We start from the raw sequence: 26,899 nt of genomic DNA on the forward strand, positions 1-26,899 counted from the left end.
GCATCCCTCGGGCACCCCCCCTGCCCACCCCCGGGCATCCCTCGGGCACCCCCCCTGCCCACCCCCGGGCATCCCTCGGGCATCACCCCCTGCCCATCCCCGGGCATCGTCCCCGCTCCGCCCCAGCCTCCCCTCACCCCCCCGGCTGCCCCTCACTCTGCTCCGGCAGGGGAGGACGAGGGTCCCGGCCCCCTGCAGCTGCCGGCCTGCCCGGGGTGGGGTGAGCGGTGCCCCGGGGGGGCCGAGGGGCTCCCGGACAGAGCGGTTCGGCCCAGCCCCGCGGCGGAGCCGCCTGTGTCCCTCCAGCTGAAGCTCCCCCGGTTCAGCTCTTGTCTCCCGGTGCTGTCGCCGCCGCCGGAGCCCTCCGACCAAGCGGAGCGGGGCCCCGGATTCTCGTCTGGGCCTTGGCGCTCCCGGGAGTTCGGGGGGCGCGGCAGGGCCTCCCCTCCCGAGGGCAGGAAACGATCCTGGCAGGTCCTCTGAGGGCAGTTCTCTGTTTGACACTTCACGCGTGGCTGGGCATCGCGTGGCTCCTGTGGTGCCTGGTTTGGGGAGGGGGAAGGAGAGGTTTGGGTATAAATTGGAGGGGCTTGTTGTCCTGCCAGGGCAGCGTGAGGACCGAGGGGCTTGTGTGGCCCCTCACCACTGGCTGGGTCCCCACACAGGTGCCTCCATGCTCTGAAGGTGGGCTGGAAGGTGTGCTGGGCAAAAGCAGAGGAGGAGGAGGAGCAGAGACACATGGCCTTCCTCTCCCACGACATCAGCATGCTGCGGCTCTTCGAGACCTTCCTCGAGAACACCCCGCAGCTCACCCTGCTCCTCTACATTATCCTTCAGACAAACAAGGCTGAGATCTCCCAGGGTGAGGGATGTGGGGGTGCAGGCTTGGGGTCAGAGTGGGCTTGGATGGGACAGACCAGATGGGCTGTCTGGGGGCTGTAGGACCCCACAGGACACTTGCTTGAAGGGTCATTCTACTCCCATGTTACACAGGAGGGTGAACCCCTGTCCTGCACTCACATGCTGCAATGGACCGTGCTGGGCTCAGGGTGGGAAGGTTGGAGCTGTGACCACTGTGGTCATTTCCTTACATGCCCATTCCCATCCTCATTCCCAGGAGAGGCTGAGGGTCAGGCTGGGGAGCAGGGAGATGCCAATGTGGGTGTAGGTGGAGCACAGGCCTGCCTGTGTGGGCTCTGCAGGGCTACTCAGTCCCAGCGCTTCTTCTCCACCTTCTGGGCAAGGCCAGCACCAGCCTCCTCCTCAGGGAGGGCAGAAGGTTGAGGGAGAGAGGGGTGCTGAGGCTCTGACCCTGGCAGCAGCAGCTCAGTGAGCGGGGGGGGGGAAGCTCCTTGTAGCAGCACCGGGCAGGGGAAGGTTTGAGCCAGGCTGGGCCCTGTCTCGGTCTCCCCTCAGCATCTCCAACTCTGTTTGCAGGCCTGGGGATTGGCACTGCGCTCCTGTGTGTGTCCTGGTCTCTGCTGGACTACCACCAGTCCCTGCGCTCCTTCTTGCAGGACAAGTACGAGCTGAGCCGAGGCTCCTCCATCATCTACTTCCTGTGGAACCTCTTCCTCATCTGTCCCCGCGTCCTGGCAGTTGCCCTCTTCGCCCTGCTCTGGCCCTACGGCGTGGCTGTCCACTTCCCACTCGTGTGGCTGGCCATGTTCCTCTGGGTCAGCCTGCAGGGCACAAACTTCATGGAATCACCTGGCCCTGAGCAGCTTTACCGGGCCATGGTGGCTGTGATCCTCTACTTCAGCTGGTTCAACGTGGCGCAGGGGAGGACGCTGCACCGCAGCATCATCTACCACAGCTTCATCCTGGTGGACAGTACACTGCTGGCCCTCTCCTGGCTCTGGGGCCAGGCCCCCTCTGAGGACCACTGGTACCTCCTCCCAGTGGTCTTTGCCGCCCTGCCCTGCTATCTGCTGGGACTGGGGCTGAGGGTCACCTACTACAAGTGGCTGCACCCCAACAGGCAGGTGCAGCAGGAGGGTGGCTATGACGAAGTGGATGCCGATGGAGGGAGTGATGAGCTGGAGTTTCGCTCGTTCTCTGAGCCGGACCTTGTGAACAGGCGGATGCAGTGCCTGGCCCAGATCCAGTTCCCTGTCTCCCAGCTGGCACGGCAGCGCTTCCTGAATGGGGCTGCTGCCCTCGAGTCTGCTGCCTGAGGGCAGCTCCTCCAAAGGGACATGCAGGGGAGGTCTATTTGTTAGTTGTGGTCCTGGTTCTGCTCCCCCAGGCTGTTGTTTTGGGCAGCTGGAGAGACCTGGCAGGAATGAGGGATGATGTGGAAATGCCCAAGGAGTCCCATGGCACACAGCATGGCTCCCATGGCTGCACACTCAGGGAAAGCCACGGTGTTTGTGGCAGGTCCAGCACATTGTGGCATGTGGCAGGTCCAGCATGGGTGCAGTGCTGTGTCAGCTTTCCTTGTTATTTATTATTAGCTTGTTCAAAAGAAAAACCCCAAGAGCACTGGTTTGTTCTCTCTGTGCCTCTCCTGTGCCTGCTGCTGCCGTTGCTGCGCAGGGATGTGGGAGCTCGTTTCCTCCGTGGCTGTGGCTATCTGACCTTTGTTTCCAGACAGAGTTTTCTTCCTTTGTGTGTTAGTTTTGGTATCAAGGTCAAAGCTCACCTGTTATCACCATGTTCGGGGAGGGATGGGAAGGCCTGTGCTGACAGAGTGGCTGCAGGGTGGCTTGGTGCTTCTGGCTTATTATGGACACCTCGTGCTCCCTTGGCTGCCATTCCCACCACCACACCCTGGGCAGTGCTCCTAATGCCATAGCCAGGCTGCAGTTGGCCATGGGCAGTTCTCAGCCATAGGTGGCTGTGCATGTGGTCAGTGTGGGGCTGTGCTGCCACCTGGGCACAGACACCCACCCAGCTCCCAGGCAGGGAGGTCCCGAGATTCATGCCAAAACCCAAGCAGGCCCCAGAGCAGCCTCTGCCTCTTTTGCTGTTGCCCAGTTGGCAGCTGTGGCATGTCCTGGTTGCCCAAAGCATTGACTCCTGGCCCCTTCCCCTTGCCTCCATCACTCCCCCCCCAGCAGGACCCAGCCTAGGAGGGGAACCCCAGGGAAGGCAGCAGGATACAGCTGGAGGAGCAGCTGAACTCTGTTTCACAGCTGCTCCTACAAACAATCAGCCTGTGGCCAAGGCCAGCAGCTCTGCAGCACAGGCTGGGAGGAGGGGTGTTTGATGGCCTTGTGCAAAAGAAATGGGAAGGGAAGGTTTGTTCAGGGAGCGTTGTGTGCCTGCCCTGGGCACCTCAGCAGAGCCCAGGAGCCAGTCCTTGCCCCACTGGCTCCCCAGGACTCCCCAGAGGCTCCATTGTAAGCTGCCAGTGCCACCAAGCCTGGCCCAGGCTGTCACAGGGGCAGGGACTGACACGGGGGCAGAAAACAAGCTGAAGCAGTCACTATAGAAAATAAAGACTTTATTTTTTTTTCCAGTTCATAGAACAGTTCCCATTACAGACCATGAACAGGCAGAGACCCCACAGCCAGCAGTGCCTGGGACTCACCCCTCATAGCACTGCAAGGGCTGCTCTGGACTCCAGGGGTCCTGCCCACCACTGCCAGCACAGACACCTCCCCCAGGGCTCTCGGAGGCAGCAAATATTAGTGGATCAGGTGGTTTTTAAAGCCTCCGTGGCTGTGGTGAAGCTGCAGGGGAGGCTGGCAGCATCCAGGTGAGCTCAGGTGCCCCAGGCCCACAGGCTGACTGTCCTTCAGGTGTTTGGGTTTGCTCTTCCATTAGCCTACCTGGCTGTAGCTGAACTGGTGACAGAGACAGGAGAAAAATCAATACTTGGATAGAGGTGCTGTTTCTGCCTCATGAGAGACAGGAAAAGGCTTAAATTCAGCCAACAGAGGAAAAAAAATAAAATAGCCAGGTCACCCTTTAGTAACAAACACAGAAATGTACCATCAACCTCATGTTATAAAAGTACTTTACATACATTCAAGGAAACATCGTATAAATATCAGTATGAAATGTCAGTGGCTGCAAGTTCCACGCTCAGCTAAAATTTTACCGATATCTTAAAATTTCCTTAAAACATTTGGAAGTAAACAAACAAAAAGCACAGCCAGCTGCCAGGTGGCTCAGGCCCACAGGCCCAGCACCCACTGAGAATGCCTGGGCAAACCCAGCCCCTCCCCAGCACAGCTCTCACCAGCTGCTTCCCACGGGAGCAAAGCAAAGGGGCTACTTGGCCATGCCAGTGGTGGGAGGTTAAGGCACAGGTTTTAATCCCAAAGCTTAGCCAGCCAGAGTACAAGATGTGCTCCCAATAGGCTGCTGCACAGCTTGGGACAGCTCCCAAGCCTGCTTACAGGAGACCTTTGGATGGACTGGGACTCACTGAGGGATGTTCAGGATCCCACACAGGCTCTTCTGTGACTCCAGGTAAGTCCTGATCCTCTGGTGATATTTCCAACCCTGGGAGCAACGGGGCTGCTCCTTGGCACAGCTCTGGCTGGCACAGTAACACACTTCACAGGGACCCCAGAGGAACTGGATCTGTGGACCCAGCAGTCATGGAGCTGGAGCTGCTCCAGCTGCCTGGAATAGGTGGTAACACACCTGAGCTCTCCATCTGGTACAGAGAACATCCCTGGGGACTCCTGCTCCCCTCTCCAAACCTGCTGCTAACACCCCCAGCACAGCCCCAGGGCTCTCCTGGGCCAGCAGCCCCAAGGGCAGCCAAACACCTCCCCCTCTGCTGAGCTGCCCAGTGACACCCGCAGCAGACACCTGTCCTCAGATTCCCCTCATGGGGTGAGTGGTCCCGCTGCTTGTGGGCAGCAGCTCCCACATAACAGTGTGTTCCTGCTGCAGAGCTCCTGGGGAAATATGCAGACCCAGTATCCATCTGGGATCAGAGCAAAAGGCCAACACCTGACAAGGAGCTGGATGGAAAGCTGATCACTCCTGACTCCTGTGACCACCTTGGAAAAAGAATCTCCTTTGATTCCAATTTAATTAAAAAAAAAAAAAAAAGGAAACTGGAGCTAGGAGCTAGGACAATATGAAACAGAGCTCCTGGGTCCACTCCCTAAGCACTGGGGATCCAAACCCCTGGCTCTAGGCACCTTCTCCCCAGTGGTCACTGGAGATGGCCCAGGAACAGACGTTCCCAGGGCACAGCGGAGCCTGCACTGATGGAAATATCCCTCAGTAATTAATGCCATGGAAGGAATGCAGCAAATACATCCCTTGTGTGGGCACAGCGAGTGGGTCAGTGTCCCCCCTGCAGTGACAGACTTTCAGCCCAGTCCCCTGTGGGTCCCAGACAGGTGACGTGGGGCTGGGACCAGCAATCTGGAGGGGTCTGGGTGCAGCCACGGGTCTGGGTGCAGCCACAGGTCTGGCTGGGGTGCAGCACACACCCGTCCTCAGGGCAGGAACCCCAAGCACCTGCTGATCTGGTGCCATCGGGGTGCAGGGGGAGGCAGATGCCACCAAACACAGCCTGACCTGGCACAAAACCAGCCCCTATGCCAGCCCCAGTCCCCAGTTGCCTGTTCCTTGCCAGGGGAGCTGCAGGTCACTGGCTCCAGTCTCTTTTCTGAGACAGTGGCAGAAAAATCAGCATTGCCATTCCTCTCAAGGCTAGTGTGCTCCAGGCTGCCAAGTCACAGTGTCTTAGAAAATTAAGTCCCTCTTAACAAGGCATTTGTTTCTCACTATGTATTTAGGCTAATGCAAAGAAGAATATAAGAAAACTGAATCTGATTCTACTAAAAGGAGCTTTTTCTCACACACGGAGTCAGGAATGCAGAGGTGAAGGTTAACAACCATAGCCAGAGCCTTCTCTGTAACATTCATGAGGATTTAGGAATTAGATTATTCCTAGTCCAGGTGAGGACTCTGTTCACATCTGAGCAGTATGCACTAGTCTGCCATACCTGATGTTCACAGGCGGTTTCATTTTCCTTTACAGGGAAAATCTGTGGGATCTACGGTCCGGGCCAAGGCTGGAATCCAATGGTCTCCTGCTGGCTAACAGGACTTGTGCACATATTTGACTAGAAGCCACCAGGATAAACTCAGAACACCAACATTTGCCTCTACAAAGAACCACATATCCCAGAAGCGTTCCCTTATTTTTCTGTTTTCCAGTAATCCCACATTGAGGAAATAAGGACATTGTAATAAATTAACTGCTTTGAACACCCAGGAAAGGAGAGAGGACACATTTTACAGCAATAGAGGTATTTTTGACATTTTCATTAATATTTCCCATGAAAAAAACCCATAGCTCTTCGGCTTGGCAAAACAAGGAAGGTTCAGCTCTGCCATCAGCGTTTTCCTATAAAAATAAGGTTTTATGTGTACTTGGGTTCTACAACTAAGCTGAATAGAAAGGAGAGGGCTCTTACAAATACTTCTGCTGTTGTATGGCCCCTCCCTCTGGAGACACCTGCCAGAAGCATTCAGCTGACTCTGTAAGTCCCTTCTGGCAGACAAGCTGTAGCCCTGCTGAGTCTAGGGCTCCTTTGCAGGACACGTCTGGGACTTGGCAGGACTCCTGAGGAATGACCTGCTGTCATGTTCCACTGTAGATTTTGCATCAGGTATGTTTTCTTCATCAAGCTGAAAAGTGAGTCCTCAAATGTGTGAGATTTCTGCCTCTCCAGTGACGGAGAGAGCTCACAGGAGCTGCAGTCTCGCCTCTGCTCCAGCTTCTTACAGGAAGTCTAACTCAAGGGCTTGGTGAAGGGACACGAGGTCGGCGTGATTTGTGATCCTCCAGAACGGCATGTTGTGCTGTGACAAAGAGAGAACAGTCAAGTTTATCAGGGATTTTCAGCTGAGGTGGAAGCAGCCAGGGTACACCTGCAGGGCTGTGCAGTGTGGTGGTTCTGAGCACACCACGCTCAGGATGGATATTGGCCACCTGCACATCTGTATCTTATTTGCACATCTGTATATGACAGGCACCAGCACTGACTGTCAGCTGCTCACGATAAAAACCTTGGCTGTGAGCTGCTGCTGAATCCAGGAATGCCTGCCCAGGGCTCCAGGGAACCTGCACAGGTGGCAGCTCTGGCACATGGCAGAACGTGTGAAGTCTGCAGACAAGGTCCTGACAGTCGTCCGTGCACTTCACTGTTGTTAATTAGCACAACTGAACAACTCATCTAGGCCTGTCCAAATCAATCAAACTGCTCCTTGTTTGTAATCCAGACTAATAGCAGGTGCTGTAATGATGCGCTGCTGCCACTGAGCCCTGACTCCTCTGTGCTCCTGAGAAACTGCATTATCCTGATAGCCACAGGCTATGATCAGGACACAGAATCATCCAGGGTGGAAGAGACCTCCAAGATCACTGAGTCCAACCTCTGAACATGCTACATCCAATGTGCTACACCAAGACACTGCTTACAGGGACATATGCAATCGTAAACAGCAGTAAAACAGAAACTTTAAACCCCCAAGAGCCAGAAAACAGCCCATCTTAACATGTGGAAGATCTCTTGCCCCTGGCTGCCCCAGCCTGAATTGTTCAGCCTTAGAACAAGAGTCCCTGCAGGCAAAGCCTGCTGCAGTGACTTCCCTTTGTATTGCCCCCCAGCCACCTCTGCAGTCAGACCCACCTGCTTGGCTGCCACCTCCTCGTCGCGCCCGTCCCCGATCACCACGTAGGTGACCTTCTTCCCAAACCGCGACACGATCCTCTCGAAGCAGCTCTCTTTACCTGCCAACACAACCCAGTGTTGAGGAGCCTTAGGCAGAGAGAAATGGGAGTCTGAACAGGTCTCTTCCTTCCAGAAACACATTCTTGTCTTACTGGGAGGGGATAACACCCAGTTTAGCTCCTGAGCCAGAAGCCATGACCAGCTGGACCACAGCATGAAATGGCACTTCCCATGTAAAACTCCCCGCTGCAGTGCCAGAGACTTGGCACAACCCCTTACCTATTTTTGTAGCACTATAAATATTTTCAATGGGAAACACTTCGCCCAATCCATACAGGAGAACTTTGGCAAGAGCTGGCATCAGTTGGGTAGTTGTGATCAGGATGTTCTCACAGTTTTTTCTAAAAGAAGAAAAACACTTGTTACTGCACATCTGTAGCCACTGGTGCCACGGCTGCTCCAGGCAGCCTGCTCGGCTTTCCCAAGTGCCACATGCTTTGCTGTCCTGCTCTCAGGAGGCATTTTAGGCCAAGGTTTCATGATTTTTGCTTGTTTACTTCTGGAAGAATTCTCTGGCAGAAAAGTGATTTGGTGAGCATGGGGACCTTCCTAACTACAGGTGTTGCAGCAAAGAAATCCTAAAGGGTGCTCAAGGGATGGAGTTCTTGCAGTCAGACACTTTGCCTCTCAGCAGCAGTGCTGCACGTGAACCCAAGGGCTGTGAAAGCCACGCACGCACTTCCAGGTTCCATACCTGGACTGGATGAGCAGCAGGGACTTTAATGCAGTTTCTAGCCAGGAATCTGTTAGCACTTCTATATCAGTCCTCAGTCGCTGGAGAGCTTCCCTCTTCTGCGGGCTAAGCAGGCCTGGAAGGTAAGGAACATGTGTTTGCCCAGCTGAGCTGGCAAGTCTGACACGGAGAGAGCTGTCCCCCAATGCACCAGCTGCCTGCTCTCCAATAAATAACACAGAACTGAAGGCCTCTGGAAGCTGGACTGTCTGTCTTGAAGCAGCAAGAGAAACCAGCTTCCAGTGACATGGATGAGCCCAGACATCCATCCAGGAGTCTGACTGTGGGGAACTGGGCAGATGCTTTTCTCCGATTATTTCAAAGATTTCTCAGGACACAGGCAATCAAATGCACTTCTCTCATACAAAGCACTCACAGCAGCAGGGGTCCAAGGCCACAGAGCAGGGGAAAGAACTCCTCCAGTCACCCCCTCTGACATCATTCTTCCCAAGGACCCTTTCCACTTTAACCCCTTTTATGTATCTTTTTTAAACTGCCCTCCTTTTTTTTTTATTCACGTGTTTGTAATCTCTTTTCGATATACTTTTCTCCAAGCCTCCAGTTTTGAATTAAAAGCAGCCAGAAATGGAGTCCATACAGTCAAACTTGCTGCTATCAGTAAACACAATAAGAAAGGAGCACATGGAGCCTGCACCTTCCTTCCAGCCGTGATGTATGAGCTCCCTCATTCCAGTCCTGTAGTGCACCAGTCCCCTGCACTGAGGCCATGGAAGGACCCACAGCAGGCTGCACCCACAGCTGCTTTACCATGGGGCTTTACACAGGTCCTGAAAAACTCTGCATCCAGGTTTCCCACATGCAAAATACAGAATCATGGTCTGATCCCTGCCAGAAATCAGGTAGCTCCAGCACACTGAACTGCAGACTTACACTGACGGGCTGAAAGCTGTAGTTTTGAACACCTGGTTTTTAGAACATTTGTCCAAGAAAATGATCTATCAAGTGTTTTTTTTGTGTAGGCAAAGGGTACCCAAATCCACAACCCACCAGGCCGAGTCACCCTGCAGGGTGAGCTGCTCCAGCAACATCCCTTTTTCAGGGACAGCAATGCCAAGATTCAGACTAAACAGAAAACTCATCTCCATTTGCTCACTGTGGTTTGCATCATTATGACTGCTTTGGAGCTGGAAAGGAAGCAAAACTGAAAGGTTTTAAGTGATACTGTGAAAAGATAGAGATGTCATGTCAGACCGTGGACCCAACAGCCCAGGGGTGACCACTGTGTTTCCTGACAATGACATGACAAAAAGCAGACTTTGTGAAGACATGAATGATACCTCCTGAGAAGAAGGGCAAATGAGTCATTCAGACCTGTCCTGAGCAGAATGCCAGGTAACCTTTCATACTAAATTAGCAAAGGGACACTATATGCACTACAACTTTGTTAGCTCCAGGACTGACTGACCACCCCTATCTCCATGATAACTCACAGCCTGCACTAGCACGCTGTTCAGTTTTGGAAGATGTACTCTCTTGGATTCCATGGAAATTTGATCCCAGTTAGCACTGGGAGAATGGTTTACTTCTCATGTCCACACATTCAGAAAAGCCAAAACTCTGAGGAAGGACAGAGTCTGGCCCTACAAGCTCTGTTCAGACCTCGGTGCAGGTGACACTCACCTCCAACATCAGCCTTGTATTTGTTGTAGATCTCGCGTACCCTGCGGTAGCGGAAGGCCAGTTTCCTCATCCAGTCCACTCCCTGCACACCAACCGAGGAGCTGTGGTTTGTGTTGCTTCCTGAGCCACTGAACCCATCCGTGGAGAAGTTGTAGTTGCTGTTGCAGGAAAGTAGATGTGTTAGCTGAGCCACAACAGCAGAACTCCTGCAGCGTTTGCAACAGCGCTGACAGCAGCCAAAAAATACCTGGGAGAGGAACTGCACAGGCACCAGGGCACCTGGAGAACAGAGCCCAGCTCCTACAGGAACACACTGATATCCAACTACAGCTGCTGCTGGCTCTGAACTGCTACACTCATACAATTCCCTTCACATTCTTCACTACAAAATTCTCCTTTGCCCTTTGGCTGCTCACTCCTCTGCGATATGGAGCATCCTTCCTACTGGCCTCTTTCTCATCCTGCAACGATCAACTCCAGCACAGTATCCTCTAAACACAACATCTGTGCCTTTCCATCACAGTTGCAGCTCCACAAACAGATGAGCTGCTTCACCAGCTTATGACTGCAGGGAACAAGTCCTGCTTCACCACTTTCCCTGTATTTCTTACTCCCTGACAGGCATTTCTCAGATGATCGTGGACTCACAGAATGGTTTAGGTTGGACAAGACCTTCAAGATTATCTCATTCTAAACCCCTGCCATAGGCAGGCACACCTTTCACTAGAGCAGGTTACTCAGAGATCCATCCAACCTTGTCATCATGAGATCTGGAGTGCAGGTTCTCCATTCCTCATATGTCATTGAACAAAGAGGCAGCATTCAACTGTGGACAATATAATTCACAATCTAATTTCAAAACTCTTAATGCTTTGTAGGTCTTCAAAGAAACAGCCCCCAGCAAACAAACACCGTTTGCCAGGTTTCATTCTCTGCACAAAGCTGACCTCCCTCCCTTAATTCCATCTGGGTGTCAAGTCCCCACAACACCCGATTACATCAGCAATACATTTCCTGCATTTGTCAGTACAACACCTTAGATCTTGGCCATTGTCATCAGATGCCACATCTTCTATGTGTACCTGGTCACACTCCTATTAAAGGAAAAAAACAAAAATAGAGTCACACTGTGGTAATTCAGAAACATACTAAAATTTGAGGATTAAAAAAACTGTGATATAAACCAATCCCTTCACACTTCCCAACAGCAACAAGCCATTCCACATCATTTCCACAAAACCCACAGAACTTCCACTAGCTCCGTCTGCCAGTATTGGCTTTTACTGCCCAGCTCTTACAGGTCCTTGCCCACACTAGGACCCAGAAAGAGTTGGAAAAAGCATGTTTATATGACATTTTGACCTGTCTGCAAAAAGAGAACTTTGACACTCCCTGAACAGGTTGGACTCAAAGCTGTCATTTGAAACCCTTCTGTCACTTCAGAAAAGCAAAACAAAACAAACCAAGAATATCCCAAAATTGCATTATCTGGTCAAGCATTGCTATTCCATTTTCTCAACACCAGGTCAGCAGAGTCACAGCAGGAACCCTGAAGGAACAGCAGTGTAGTGGCACTGCCATGACTCTGGTGCTTAATGCAGCTGATTTAACCCACTAACCTACTGATTTAACCCACCAACCAATACCTACTGCAGCACATGTCGTGGCTGAGACTCAGCTAACGTCAACAATTCCCTTTCCAGCACAAGTGTTTTCCTTAGGGGTTTTTGTTGTTTTTTCCCCTGAAGCAGGGAGGTAACTCATGACCACCTTGTCAAAGTTTACTGCTGCCAGTAGTCACAGCCACAATGGAAATGTCATTTAAGTCTCTGTTTGCATCAACAAAATCATCTTGTTTTCCCATAATGTGCATCAGTGATGCACCTACAGCTAACTGTTCCGTGTTCATATTCAGCTTTCCTAAGCAGGGTGGCAATGGGAGGGCAGCAAGAGCTTGCAGGAAAGAAAAAGGGAGGGTGCTGTGGACCTTCCATGTGTACAGCACACTTGTCTATGGCAGCACGTCCTTCAAAGCTGTTACACAGCCCATGTCACCTCTTGTATTCTGTCCTTGGCTTAGTCACAGCCTCTGAGAACTGACATCCTCAAGGTCATTTTGTCCTCACATCTCTGGTCTCCATTTCAAAACAGGATCAGTGGAAGCAAAGTACTCACCAGTCCAGAATGCAAGTACAAGACAGAGCAGACATAATTGCTTTTATCTGTGTGGGTTCAAGCAGAAACCCAGCAGAACCTGAGAGAGCTCCTGACACTAGAAGGCTGCAGAATGTGTGTCTTAGGTAAGACTGCATCTCTGATTTGGTTGTGCTTACAACCACTTCAGCTTTGTCAGACTGTCATGTTTCAACAATAACAGGCTCTGAACTACAAGAGCCCTCACAAACAGTGTCATTCAAACATGGTAACACAGAGTTCTGCCTTTGCCATGAGTACCTCCAAGTCATTGAAAAACAAGTGAGTATCAGCGACTTCAAAAATCATCTCCTCCATGGACAGACCTGAGCCAATCACTAGAGTTGGATCCTGGCAAAACACAAAGAGAAGAAGTAAATCCACTGTGGGTACAGGCAGAAGGGAATTGTCATAAATCTCTCATCGGTTAAACTGCACTGTTTCCACTCTATATCAAACCTGATGTAATTCCAGCTACGATCAATGGTGTGAACTACAATTTCCCTAATATTTAAACAACTCAATTGAAAAAAAAGAAAAATCCACATTCTGGTGGATTGACCCAAATGTCAGTCTGGTTCATTGACTCAAAATGTAACAAAACACTTCAGTGCTGCACAGGAGGAATTGATGCATTTTCGCAGTCAGCACGAACAAAACATTAAAAAATCTACAATATATTTTGAAGGAGAAAACCCCCTTTCCTTTCCCTCTGTGCCAGGATCTCAGTAATTCCCAGTGAGGATACAGTTTGACATTTTAGGACTTGCATTGTCAGAAGGGAAGTGTTGGTGATGTCCATCTCCTAGCTCTGTATAAAGCCAAATTTAACATTCTTTCTCTGCCCCAAACTGCCAACAAGTTAAAAGTATCACCTTATATATTTAAAACTAAATGTATTTTGCTGTTCCTTTTCCAAGATTAACATTTAATTCTGCAAGACAGAAATGTTTGGGGTTTTTCCCATGGAAAAGACAGTATTACCTTGCCATATTTTTGAGCATAAGACCCTGTGAGAAGTGAATGGAAGATGATGATGGTCTCATCCAAGTCCCAGAGAAACACCCGCTGCAGAGAGAACAAAAGAAGGTCAGAGCTGAGATATTCCAGGCACTGAACTACAATAAAGGAGCCAGTTTTAGGGTTAATTTTGTGCTTAGCTGCAGTATGCTTTTAACAAGTATGAACACCACTTCTCCTCTTACAGGCTGAACACATTCAACTCTGCAATTTTTTGCAGTGGAGTTTATATACTGCCACAGGAGTACATACTCAGACTAAAGCTCTCTTGGTCAAACTATGTCAAAAGCTTCTCTTGCTTTTATAGTTACGAAAGCAAAAGCTTAGAGTGCTAATGAACTTTAGAGCCCTGCTGAGGTAGAAGTGATCTGAAGAGCAGCGGGTACATGACCTTGATGTTTGCCAGACAAATCTTTGTTATACATAAAGTGATGGGCTGCTCTGAGGAATGGCAGTGTCAGTACAGAGAGACTTTGATAAACTGGAGAACTGGGCCAACATGTGGGGTGGAATAACCTGGTCCAGGCTGAAGGAGCTGGAGGGCAGAGTGGACACAAGTGCCAGCAGCACTCTCTCCCTATGGATGAGATGACCTACGTGCTGGAGTGTGCCACGTGTGCCAGACTAAGAGACAGAAGGTGCTGTCTCACCCTACTTGGCACTGGGAAGGTCACCCCAGATTGCATCACCAGTTCCAGGGGTCTGTGAGGAAAAAGGAGAGCTGCCAGCAAAAGGCTGTCAAGATGGTCAGCAGCCTAGAGGAGAGGCTGAGGGAGCTGGGAGGGATTAGCTCGGCAAAGAGGAGACTAAGGGAGATCTAACAGCAGACCACAACTATTTGAGAGGGAACTGCAAAGATGATGGACACAAATACTTCTCAGTAGTGGCAGATGGAAAACTGCCATGGAAAAAGAAGGGGAAATTTGTAGGTTGGGAGATTCCACTTGGAGGCAGAAAACCTCCTTCCCCCGGTTGGCACAGTACTCTTGGGAAAGATCACTTGGTACACTGTCTAGGTACAGGATGCCAGCCTTAGAGGTTCTCATGACTCAGGTAGACAAAGACATGGCTCCAGTGCTGGGGACAGCCCTGCTCTGAGCATGTAGCTAGACTGGAGACACCCAGATGTCTCCTCATTGACACCACTAAGATTCCAAGACCCATTTAAGTGATGCTTGTCAAGCACAAAAGGAGAACTCATTTGAGCCAGTTCTCAGAAAACATGGGTCATGGGAACTTCCCAAATTATCTCTCAGTACAGGAAAGACATGGACCTGTTGATGTGGGTCCAGAGGAGACAACAAAAATGATCAGAGGGACAGAACATCTTTGCTGTGAGGAAAGACTGAGACAGTTCAGCCTCGAGAAGGCTCTGGGGGGAGACCCTATTGTGGCCTTTAAACACTTACAGGAGGTTTATAAGAAAGATCATATCATCATAGAATGGTTTGGGTTGGAAGGGGACTTTGAAGATCATCTCACTCTGAACCCCCTGCCATGGGGCAGGGACAGGTATCCCAGGTATCCCAGGTTGCTCCAAGCCCCATCCAGCCTGGCCTTGCACACTTCCAGGGATGGGGCAGCCACAGCTTCTCTGGGCAACCTGTGCCAGGGCCTCACCACACCCTCACAATAAAGAATTTTTTTCTTAATATCTAATCTAAACCTCCTCTCTTGCAGTTTGAACCCAGGGGGACAGACCTTTTAGTAGGGCCTTAGTAGTGATAGAACAAGGGGAAATGGTTTTAAGTGCAAAGAAAGTAAATTTAGACTAGATGTAAGGAAGACATTTTTAACAATCAAAGTGGTGAGGCCCTGGCACAAGGTTGCCCACAGAAGCTGTGGCTGCCCCATCCCTGGAAGTGTTCAGGGCCAGGTTGGATGGGGCTTGGAGCAGCCTGGGATAGCTGAAGATGTCCCTGCTCATGGCAGGGGGGTTGGACTAGATGACCCTTAAAGGCCCTTCCAACCCAAATCATTCTATAATCCCCATTCATTTCCACAGAGACAGAATGAAAAAAAAGAGAGGAGAACTTTTACCACCACACTATTCTGCAATGAGACCTGTAGAAAACAAGATTACTATTTACCTCCAGTTCACTGTCCTGTGAAGAGGAGGTATCTGCCTTCCTCTTCCCTCTGTTCTTCCCAGGGATGTTTTTTCTTGCCTGCTCATCTAACTCTTTACTTGCTGTTGCTCTTGATAATGAAGGACTTGTGGATGCATCTCCTAGAAGAAAGAAATCACACAGCTCTCACCCCCTCATGTCTCAAAACAAACACCAATATAGCACTGGCCACAAACTCCCTTTGCAAAAGGTAAGACGTTACCTTGCTATATGGATGCAGTAGTAGTTGAACCTTACTAGAACATAAAAGATGATTTCTTGGTCCCATTGTTTCAAAACAGCTCTGTCTCCTCAGTGCATTCCCCAAGACTGAGCGACTGCAAAAGCTACTGCCTGTAGAGCAAAGCCAGAGCAGAGCACCCTCCATCCTAAGGCCTGGAACCCTGCCATCAGTTCACTACCCTGGAACTGCTTTATTTCAACTGTTTCGTTTAACAGACAATTAAACATAAAAGAGTAACAGGGATGATGTTAGTCCTGGAGACACAGCCTTGGTCAAGTAGCACGGCCATGGCTGACGGGAATACAGAGGCTGTTCTGCTACTGGTAAGAACATCCTTCCCAGGGAAAGAATACACCACCTCCAGAAAAACTGCTGCTTTGATGTGCAGGGTCTTAGGACCATGACAGTCTATGAATCCTTTATTACCAGCTCAGGCAGAAGAGTTAACATCCCAGACACCTGCCTAACTAGGTCCAAAACAGGACCAGACCTGTAGCGGGATGGCAGAGGGCAAGGGGGCATGGAAGAGCTTGAATTCAGTCTGGGGCTTGAAAACAAGACATTGCAGTTCCTAGGAAAATTAATGCAAAACGGTGAACTTGGAGAATTCCTGAGCTAAGAACATGGCACTGAAAACATCAAAAACTGGGCCGTTCCTTGCCCACTGCCTTGAAATGAGAGGTAAGTTCCTAAGGTTTGGTTTCCAGCAGCAAATGAGAACTAATTCTCATGGGTAAATCTGCTGTTGTTCACCTCAACTAGAGGGCAACTGTTTCCTGAAAGAGGGCAAGTGCTTGGAACCCCACAATTCTTGATGTACAAGATCACAGCATGGTGTTTGTCACTCCTGTCGACAGCATCCCATCAGGTAAACGTGAGAGAGGTTTGGAACTTCACTGAGTTCCAGACTATAGATTTGTATGCTTGTCTCACTGGCAGCCACCCATTCCTGCTTGCAGGGTGCATGACTGAGCTGGAGGACTTGGCAGAGCTCAGGTGCTCCTGGTGGACTTGGGGAAGATGGAGGAGGCAAAGTGCTGCAAAGGCAATCGCTCAGCACCTTCTGCAGCAGGCTGACACCACCCCCTCTCCAAGCAAGAGCCACCTACAGCCAAACCACACACACTCTCCTCTTCCTCTACTTCAGTTTTTATTGCTGAACATGACACTATATAGTATGGAAAATCTCTTTAGTCAGCTCAGGTCAGCTGTTCCAGCTGTGACCCCTTCCAGGTTCTCGTGCACCTCAAGCCTGCTTGTTGGGGAGTGTGGAGGGGAGAAAGCCCTGACCATGTAAAAGCACTGTTCAGCAGGAGCCAAAATACTCTGTGTTATCAGCACTGCCTTAGCCAGGAATCCAAAACACAGCACCAGCACAGCTGCTGGGAACAAAGTTACCTCCAGCCCGGTCAGACTCAGGGCACCAACAAAAATGAATGGAATCTGGATTTTTTTCCCCAGCCTTCCAATCTGCAACAGGCAGATTTCAATTTAAAACTGCTCAACAGCACTGGAACAATCTCATAACTCCTTGCACAAGACACTGGAAGAAGCACTAAGTCTTTGCTTTCATCCTTGGTTAACTTAGGAAACTATTCCTCAAGAAGAAATTTTAGCCAACACCCCTGAGGCTGGGACAAAACCCAGCATTGGTGAGAATGGCCAAAGGTGTGACTTCTCTAGAACAAGCAATCAAACCTTCTCAACACACTTCCTACTTCCCTAAAATCAGCTAAAGTCTTCTCTACCGGAAAAGTGCCCATGACTGACTGCTGTGCAGATGCAGATGTGCTCACAGCAAAGCACAGCAGAACAGCTCTTAGTTCAACCAGGGTTTGCAATGATGAGGCAGAGGAAAGGAAGAGATGTACTGCTGGGCATGTCAGAGACCAGCACAGTGAGAGGGGATGGCTAAACCACAGCTCCTGAAAATGCAGGAGCGGTCCTGGAGGACTCCCACAACTGGGCCTGGCTGCTGTGTCAGGTCATCCGAACACGTGGCTGTGGGAGGGAAAGATGCAGCAGGAGCTACTGAGACTGAACTGCCCGGTAGCCCAAGTGAAGGCCCAGTCCCCAGGGAGCTGCTGCTGGCAACTCTTCAAGTCACCCCTAGCACTCCTCTCCCTGGGAAATGCAGAGCACATGGTGGGTATCTCAGAATCTGATACATGAGTTTGGCTGGCCCACCATAACTCTGCACACCAGGGAGACCAGAGACAAGGCAGGCAAGTGTCCCGTCCAGGCCAGCATGAAAAGATGGCGCAAGTACCTCTCGAAGAGGAGTTTTGCCCACGCCTGCCCCCTGCACTGTTGGCACAGGTGCTTTGCAGCCCCTGTTGCAGCCTCACCCGAGGGGGGTCTCTGCGCCGCCCGCACAGGCGCCGCCGTCGCCTTCTCAGCTGGGTACGTGGTGGTGGCCAACGCCAGGCTGTCCGTGCTGCTGTCTGCTGGTGGCACCACTCCGAAGCCTGAGCTCGGGTAACACGTCTGGTACTGACTCTGGCCAAGGATCGTGTATGTAGGATATTCCTGTTGGAGGAAAGCATTAGTGGTGGTAGGATACCTCTTTCAGAAAACACTCTAATCAGGATGGCTTTTGTGCTAGAACATCCTGTCAAAGGAAAATCCACAGTCTGACTTTATCCTGTTTCTTTCTGCATATGTAAGACATTTCCCAAAAAGGACTGGGAGCTCTCACTGCCCAATGACCCCCATACAAGCAGGTTTTGCAGAGGAGGCCAGTGATCCCAGAGCCACTCCTCTGCCTCCAGTGTCTGCAAAAATGAATTCATAATGAATGATCTGACAGTAGTAGGGGAGTTAAGTGGATGCCAATGTACCAGTGCACTCTGTGCTCTGGAATGTGTGGTTTTGTCTTGCATTTTACTTCCTGATATCAGATGTACTGACAGTGACAGAAAGAGACTTAGGCCCTGGCTGAGGGCACAACCCCAGCCACGAGAGCTACAGGATAAACAGCCATTACTCATGTCCTGACTTCATCAAGTAATTATTCTGCATGCTGTGATAAAAGGTGTCCATTTATGAAAGTATTTATTCATTTAGGATTAGGAGCCTCTGGTGGTCTAGTGGTTAGGGTGCAGGACTCTCACCGCTGCGACCCGGGTTCGATTCCCAGCCCCCCGGGCAGATGGAGCTCGTTAGCCCTGTAAGGCAATCCATCTAAGAGAAGGTCACTCTAAACAAACCTACGTCCTGAGACCCTCACTGCCACTGTCCAAGCTTGCTCGGCCCCGGCAGATGAACCTCAGGATTAAAGGGTGGGCTCAGTTCAGCGCACGCTGTGTCTCACCTAAAAAATCCACTGCGCAGGCTCGAAGGGTTAATGACCTTTCCCAAATCTTCGCTCGCGAAGACTGGCCATTATTATTATTCATTTAGGAGATCACTGAGCACATGGAGCTGTGCTTGAGGATTTTAATTTCTGATATGGATAATAAAAAAAGCAGTGACCCCAAATGTCATGTCACACTGTTCTGGCACATTGTGCTCTCCTGATTGCCTCAAAGAACAACCTGGGTTTGTGAACCAGATACCTTGGTTTGAAATACTGAACAAAATTTTTTTTTTCCTCTTACAGTTCCAAGCAAGTGTATGCTAATGAAAGAACTTTAAAAAGCAACAGCATAAGCACAGAAGTGTTTTTGTGCATCCACTGCATTTTCCACACTTCCTGTATTCTCTTTCTGCAAAGTTGGACACTGAAGGGCTTCTTTGTATATCCAAGCACTCAGAATGGCAGTTAACCACTGACAGGGCTGTATTATCACCCACAGAGGTGACGGGCACAGGAAAGTGCTCTGTGCTAGCTTGCAGGGCTGTTTGACTTTATTCTACTCTAGCACCACCAGAATGTACCTCCTACTTTACTGGGTTGGGGGTTTGTGTACAACCTAATTTCCTATTCTTGCTGAGGGAGAACAAAGGCATCCAAAAACCACCCACCCCTAATCCTCCCTGTAGGTTAAGTCCTCAAAATAGTTCTATTGTTTCTTCCAACACTGTCTCTCTCGCAGAAATCTCAGTTGAAGACTCACCTCACAATCTGCAGATGAGGCAAGAGCTTTGAAAGGATGAAGAGAGTTTGTTGCAAAGGTCAAAGGGAGAAGCATCAGTACCACTGTGCTCCATTTGAAGCGATGCAAATACTTGGTGTTCCCATGTTAATTTTGAGTAATGTGTTAAACAAAGGTGAAAGAGATGCTGCACATAAATTTACCAAGGAAGATTTACCTGTGAGATGCTGGCTACTGCTGACGTGGAAATATTGACAACAGTTGAGGATGTAGAGACTGGACTGGCATTTGTAGTCGATGCTGTAAAATTAAGAATTACTGCATTAAATGCTTCTAGAAAAGCACAAGAGACGAGAAGTTGTGAAATAAATACTTACTAGGCAAATGTGCAAGCACTTGTGCTTCTAGCAGCACTCTGCTGCTAATAGCCAAAAAAGGGATGAGGTCTATTTTGACACCAGTTACATTTCAACTGGGCTTACAGAGAAGCTGTTTTACTCTTCAGAAAGTCCTTTCAAATGGTTCAGAAGCCTTTTCCCTCCATGGCTGCTAAGCAACTGGTGTAGTATTAAAAAGGTTTCACATCTTTACTACGTTTTGATAAGACAACAATCATATTCTGATGCTCAATCAGTAGCAGTTAAAAATGAATCAGAATAAATTGATAAAAAGGATGTGACCGTGTTTAATCAGTTCTGATAAAAAAAATTCTCTCAGCATTGAATTTGGCATATTTAGTCTAATTAGATCAAAAAAATTAAGGAAACAGTAGGAGTATTTCAAATAGTAGAAAAAGAGTGTTTCCTACTGGAGAAAGTGAACATCTCTCCCCACATCCCTGTGAGACTAGAATGGCTTTTTGGATGTGACTTTCTGAAATAATCTGTCAACAGCTCATAGGACAAATTCTTACAGACATGTAGTTGTTAGTATGAACTTGAAAATGTTTAATAGCCTTCATGTCACTGCATTCAGTTCACACAAAATACAAAAGAGGCTGCTAGAGCAGCATTTGGAAACAAGTTATTTAGCAGATTTTGGGGTTTTGCAGCCACAGGGTCACTCCATTAAACATTCCGCCACACAGGGTTTTGGGACCCTCAAGGATAACAACAAATAATGAAATCAGCACAAACAAAACCAGGATGTATAAAACCAGGTGCCACCAAGAATTATTTTCTTTTCTAAGCCACCTTCCTCTGCACACAAATAAAACCAAAAATCACTTTTAGATGCTAATGTAAAAACTTGCAGAAGTCCACGGTATCCCCTACTTTACCATCACTCTGAAAAAAAGCCCTCACTTTCTGCAAATACCACCATGCAGAATTCACCCCAAGAACTTGAGCTTCCAAAGGCGTCGGTCCTGCTGCCCCAGGAAAAGAGACCCACCATGAACTCTTAACCAGTGCATGCTGTGTTATGGCAAGCACAGATACCAGCTGGTGGCTCCTGGAAAATGTAATGGATCCAAAATATGCCTCAAAAAAGATGAGAAAACAAAAGAAACATATCTTAAAAGAGGTGCAGAAACACGCAGTATTTACAGGAGGTGAGAAATGTGAAGGGTGGCATCTCTGTGGAAGCAGAAACAAGTAATTAGCCCCTGGGAATCCCCTCATAGATAGGAGCAGCATTGTTCAAAATACAAGGGAGAGAATTTTGGGGGGAGAACATTTAGAAAAAGGCAAAAAGGCTGCAAGGAACAGCAATAATAGCAATGAAGACACTCAAGGACCTACAGTAACTACACAGCTACAAGAAGCCCAGCTGTGAGAGCCAAGGGACCCGTCACAGACATTCCTCGTAAGCAACTGCTCGAGAACAGGGGGTAGTTCCCAAACAAAACTCCTTCCAGCTACACCTATGGAAACTATTAAGCCTGTCATGACCTCAAGAGAAGGTCTCCTCCTAGGCCCCTACAAAGTCCAGCTCTTCAGAAAAGACCTTTGCTAACCAAACAAACCTGCTATGCAGCCAGGGCAGAGGAACCCTCTGGAAGATAGATTGTTCCACTACTGCTCTCAAGACTGTTCTGGAGAGCAAACAGAAAGTGATTCTCCTCTGCAGTGCTCTGCAGAGACTGCTTCTCCACTGAGACTTGATTACGGAAGTTAAGAAATCATAGAAAAAAGATTCCAAGGTTTGGCATTCTCTCATATGAACTTTATTGTTTATCTTAACTCTGGTCTCCCTCCAGTATTCTTTTTAATTACCCTATATTGTCTATACAATACTACATATCACATCTTTCCAAACAGCTCCCACCACATAGATGAACCAATTCTTTCTGCACTGTGGGCCAGTTCCTTTTATGTGTGAATGGGCCAGAACCGTGCAAAAATATTTGGCACAGATTTGCCAAAAGGGACCACTTCAAGGTCTCAGGTTTCAAAGATCATCTTCAAGGCATCTTGCCTTGAAGATGCCGTGACTCTTCTCTCTTTCTCCCCCATTTCCAGACCTCATCCTCAGACATTACATCCATACCTCCCCTGCCTTATTCATCCCAACCTGTTTTGCTTCAGTCATTTTAAGAGAGCCAAAACCAGATCCATGCACCGAAATTCCCCTCCTGTAGGTCAGTAGCATTGGACAACTGTGTATCACCCTGATGATTTGAGTGGAGAGAAAAGACAGATATTCCAGGGAATACTAATAAAGCAACTCTGTTCATCCTTGCAGCTTCTCCTCTCCACCACCTCCCTTGCACCACCCCCTGTACTGACCTTATCCCTTGGTTGGCTGCTTGTTAATTTGATGAGAATCCAAAAGAGGAAAAGCTTCCTGCGAGTGTGCAACAAGTTCTACCAAAAAGTGACAGCATTTACACAGTTGGGGTGACTTTTGCACACTCTGGGGTGCCTTTTGCACGCTTCAGAGAGGAGCCTGCAGGGAAACTCCTCACATCACACATTGTCCCAGCAGCACGGATTAAAATTCTTCTCCTACAGAGAAGGATTCCATCTCAGTGGAAGCCTAAGAAAGCTGGAGTTGCTCGGTTTGCAGAAGAGAAGGCTCTGGGGAGACTTTAAGGCCTTTCCAGTGCTTCGAGAGAGCCGGAGACTTTGTACAAGGGCCTGGAGTGACAGGACAAGGGGGAATGGTTTCCCACTGCCAGAGGGCAGGGATAGATGGGATATTGGGAAGGAATTCCTTCCTGTGGCTGTGGTGAGGCCCTGGCACAGGTTGCCCAGAGAAGCTGTGGCTGCCCCATCCCTGGAAGTGTCCAAGGCCAGGTTGGACAGGGCTTGGAGCAACCTGGGATAGTGGAAGATTCCCTGCCCATGGCAGGGGGTGGAACTGGATAATCTTTAAGGTCCCTTCCAACCCAAATTATTCTGTGATTTTATAATTCTTCTGCAGAGCGAGGCCTGACGTGTCTGTCCCCTCACCGATCCCCAGGGATCCATCTGCTCCCCATGGGACATCACTGGGAAATCTGCCATGGGTCATGTTGTGTAGAACCATTCCTGATCCTTGGCAGCTAAAGCAGGGGCTATAAAACACGATAATTCATTCTGTCGGTGAGAATATGGGGAGGAGGGTCACACTGGAAGGAGGGGAGTATTTCCAGTATTGTTTTCTTCATGGTATGAATGTGAAAAGTAAATTAAGGATAAACGTTACACTGGGCCATTGACTGTCACAATAATGCAAGCTGAGCAAGTACCATGACACAGCACATGGCCTTCTTGTCAGTGAAAGACATGCTAAACCCCACTTAGTGCTAATTTTAAGAATTATTTCCCCTTTCTTGGCACTCATCAGACCACATCTGGAGATGCCATTCAGTTTGTGGCCTCAAGCACAAGAAATATGTTGATAAAATTCAATGGGTCTGGCAAAAAGACACCAAAGCAGTCAGGGAGAGGGAACATGTGCCCTGTGAGGGGCAGTTCAGCAGAGAGGCACTGTCCAGCTGGGAGAGGAGATGGCTTTGGGGACCTGGTACAGCCTGCTCATACCTGCACAGAGTTTACAGAGCAAGGCTCTTCTTGCAGGTGCACAGTTGGAGAAGGAGGGAAATGGTCACAACGTGAAAGAGGGGATGCTCTGACTTGACAAAAGAAAAAAGTTCCACCACAATGACAGTCAGGTGCTGGAATTGGCAAAATCTCCATCCTCGGAGGTTTTGGAGACCCAACTAGATAAAGCTGAGCAACCCAGCTCTGAATTCAGTATCAACTACTCTTTGAGCACGAGCTGAACTAAAGTTCTCCTGAAGTCCCTGAATTATTCTATGACAATATTTCACAAGAAACAAATTAAGAATTCCTGAAATGCTTTTTAAAATTTTCAGAGACATACACAAATTTTCACAAAACATAAATGGCAAACATCCAGCCTAAAAATTAAAGTATAAATTTGTGCATATTTGCCATAAGCAACAATATTCCATTATTTGGCTATCTGGCACATTCACTCCTAAAAACTGCTGTGGAAGGTGGTGAAATTCAGCACCTGCCTTCTTAGATGTGCAACTTCCATCAGCTGGAATATTTGTAGGCTAGTTCTATAACGAGAAATTCACTTCCTAGCAGATCTACCAACCTGGGGGGGTGTGTGTGATGTGCAAGAGCCACCTACTTTCAGAAGGAATTAAAACCAAATGTTTAAAAATCCAAGTATTTCCTGACATCAAGTTAAAGACCACAAACAAAGAGAAATGCAAGAGCATTCCCAGTAAAGCATGCAAGAACACAACATTTAGTCTCCTCTCCCCTTCCCACTTGCTCTTCACCCTGTTCAGCCCAGCAGCATGGCACCAACGAGCCAGCCTGGTGCACACACGGGTAGGAGACAAATACAAACCCAAACACACACAGGCACAAAGAGAGAAAAGGCAAAGCATGAAGAAGCATGCACAAACCAAGGACAAGCGTGCAAGCCTCTCTAGTTTGCTATCTGGACTCAGTTAGGTGGAGAGAGATGCAGATAAAAACCATGCCAAGTTACCTTCAATGGAATAAGAATAATGTGCTGGGCTGGGCTGGCTTGTGGTTAACCCTGTAGTGCAGGTAAGAACACTGTGCTGACTTGTAGATGGAGTCTGAATTAAACCACTTTCAGGTTTCATACCTGGCCACAGTGCACCTGAATCAGATAAATTGGACCAGTTAAAAATATGCTGGGACCAAAAAGCATGCTGCTACCTCAGAGTAGCTCATCACAAAGCAAGTAACAAATGACAGACGGAGAATGTTTAATTTCGGCAATAGTAAGCACTGGCTGTGAGGCTGTGCACAGATTAGAGCTGCTGACAAAACTGGCTGAAAAAGAGAAAATTAAAAGCACCAATAAGACCAATTTGTAAAGCTTTCAACTAAAAATCTGTTTGTGTCACTAAGATTCACTGTCCTGTGGGAATGAAGGACCTGCCAATCCCTCTGCAGAGGCTGAGCTGCACAGCACTGCAAGTGCCATCAGCTGTTACACAGCCAGGCTGAAGTTGGGACCTATGAAGGTCGAGGTCAGCACTTCCACTAATTCACTGGGCTTTGGGTTGAGTATTTTAAAACAAGCCACAAGTCAGTAATTTTCAAAGACTGACAAAAACAAATATAGAGCTCAAAAGAAAAAAAAAAAAAAGGCTAAATGTTTCTTCTAGTTTTCCAGTTGCTCTGGAAAGCTTGTGTAACAACCCTGGGCACAGCACAGAGAGAGCCAAGTGACTGTAGTTCTGTGTACAGGGCACACACAGCAGTGTGGTTCAGCTCAGGTGCCACATTAGGGTCAAGGCCACTGCACTGACAGGTACCAACAGTGTCTGACTGAGGCAGCTCAACTCAGGCCTTGCTTTTCAAGGCTCTTCAGGCTTTCCTTTGAGTGTTTCCAGATCTATAGCCAAAGGCAGTTCTCCCTTGTCCTAGTCAGAAAGCAGGAACAGGTTGAGAGGTTCTGCTTAAAAACAAGCAGGAGTGTGCAAAGCAGAGGGACAAAGGATATTTGGAGCTAGACACAGAGTTCAGGGCCATCAGGAAGACCAGCCTCCCTTTTAAACCCCCCAAAACCAGTACCAGGGCAGCAGAAGCTACCTGCAGCCCTCCACCCGCTCTAGCAGGACAAGCCATGGACTATGAGCTCTAGGTCTACTCTACCGAGCTGGACAAGAGCAGCAGCTCCAAGAGGTTGCTGCCACTTCGTCATAAATAAATTCTGCAATGGCCCTTTGATTTATTTACATACCTGATCTCAACACACACCTACGTCACTCCCCTCTCTACAGACAGTCCTTCGGTTTGACACTTAAGTTACATCTTTGTTACCATTTCAAACCTCCAAAACCACAGTAATTAGCAAACAAAAGGGAAAGGCTGATTTAAGAAAGATTGTAGATACATTGCAGAAACTCCAGGACAAAACATATGGGAAACAGATCCTCTAAGGAGAGTGGGAATAACTGTGTTTGTTTAGTCTGGAAAGGGAGTGCCACCATCTCCAAGTGGGTGAGCAGTTTTTATAGGGGACAGTAACCAGCAGCTCCTTCCAGCACAAGAAAGAGGGACAAGGAGCAGACAGCAACACGATGTGATGGTCACAGGACACACAGAAGTGCCAAATAACCTCACGGTGAAACACAAACCCACTGGGAATGCTGGAGGATAATGCTTACACAAGGATGCTGCTGGCTAGATGCCAGTGCAGGAGCTGACCCGGCTCACATGTTACAGAATCTTTCAGCCCCTGCATTCCGTGACTGTCTCTGCCACAGACATGTCCTACTTTCCATACAGCAAGGCACAGTCCTGGCCTGGGGGCACATGTCCTTCCCCTCTCATTCTGCAGGACAGCATTTGTAAGCCAGCACTGCCTCAAGGATGACAGAGAAGAAGCCGGGAGAGGGGAAAAAGACTCCTCCATGTCCAACGTCACAGATGTCACAGGACACACCTACACACGTGGGAAGGCCCCACACAGCACACTCCATCACCTGTAGGTTTTTTTTGAGTTAATGTAAACCATCACATCCGTGATGTTTCTAAGACCAACTTACAGATACATTTATGCAGCCTGGATGTCACTACTCTTATTTTAATACTTCTTTAATAAAATCTCTCCAGGTCACAAGTGCATCCCATGCAGAACAATGCACTAAAGCTTCAAGAGAGGTGACAAACTGGCAAGAGCACTGAATGCAGCATCCTGACTTGGAGGGACTTCAAGACTATGTCCGTGTTTGTCAGCTTGCTTGAATTTCACAC

The 26,899-nt window shown here is 48.9% G+C and overlaps 2 protein-coding genes across 7 annotated transcripts in view; one reads left to right on the forward strand and one right to left on the reverse strand.

Moving 5' to 3' along the window:
• Window positions 1–3,345, forward strand: part of XKR8 (XK related 8) — a 5,858-nt gene extending 2,513 nt beyond the window's left edge. The window contains exons 2-3 of one of the 2 annotated variants that reach the window (XM_017830536.1): window positions 666–862; window positions 1,438–3,345. In XM_017830536.1, coding sequence (XP_017686025.1) covers window positions 739–862; window positions 1,438–2,177 — 864 coding nt within the window. In that variant the 5' untranslated portion in view covers window positions 666–738 and the 3' untranslated portion in view covers window positions 2,178–3,345. The remainder of the gene's footprint in view (window positions 1–665; window positions 863–1,437) is intronic. The other variant, XM_017830537.1, reaches the window with a different exon arrangement.
• An 86-nt stretch (window positions 3,346–3,431) lies between these two features.
• The window catches only part of EYA3 (EYA transcriptional coactivator and phosphatase 3), a 55,623-nt gene continuing 32,155 nt past the window's right edge, over window positions 3,432–26,899 (reverse strand). For 3 of the 5 annotated variants that reach the window (XM_017830531.1, XM_017830532.1, XM_017830534.1), the window contains 12 exons: window positions 24,654–24,791; window positions 19,912–19,994; window positions 18,006–18,186; window positions 15,396–15,535; window positions 13,270–13,353; window positions 12,547–12,636; window positions 11,128–11,186; window positions 10,093–10,250; window positions 8,413–8,527; window positions 7,938–8,059; window positions 7,617–7,717; window positions 3,432–6,786 (listed from right to left, as the gene is read on the reverse strand). In XM_017830531.1, coding sequence (XP_017686020.1) covers window positions 6,706–6,786; window positions 7,617–7,717; window positions 7,938–8,059; window positions 8,413–8,527; window positions 10,093–10,250; window positions 11,128–11,186; window positions 12,547–12,636; window positions 13,270–13,353; window positions 15,396–15,535; window positions 18,006–18,186; window positions 19,912–19,994; window positions 24,654–24,791 — 1,352 coding nt within the window. In that variant the 3' untranslated portion in view covers window positions 3,432–6,705. The remainder of the gene's footprint in view (window positions 6,787–7,616; window positions 7,718–7,937; window positions 8,060–8,412; window positions 8,528–10,092; window positions 10,251–11,127; window positions 11,187–12,546; window positions 12,637–13,269; window positions 13,354–15,395; window positions 15,536–18,005; window positions 18,187–19,911; window positions 19,995–24,653; window positions 24,792–26,899) is intronic. The other 2 variants (XM_017830535.1, XM_017830533.1) reach the window with 1 other exon arrangement.

This window comes from Lepidothrix coronata, unplaced genomic scaffold, assembly GCF_001604755.1.
Source record: "Lepidothrix coronata isolate B3197 unplaced genomic scaffold, Lepidothrix_coronata-1.0 Scaffold180, whole genome shotgun sequence".
NCBI classification, from domain to species: Eukaryota; Metazoa; Chordata; class Aves; order Passeriformes; family Pipridae; genus Lepidothrix; species Lepidothrix coronata.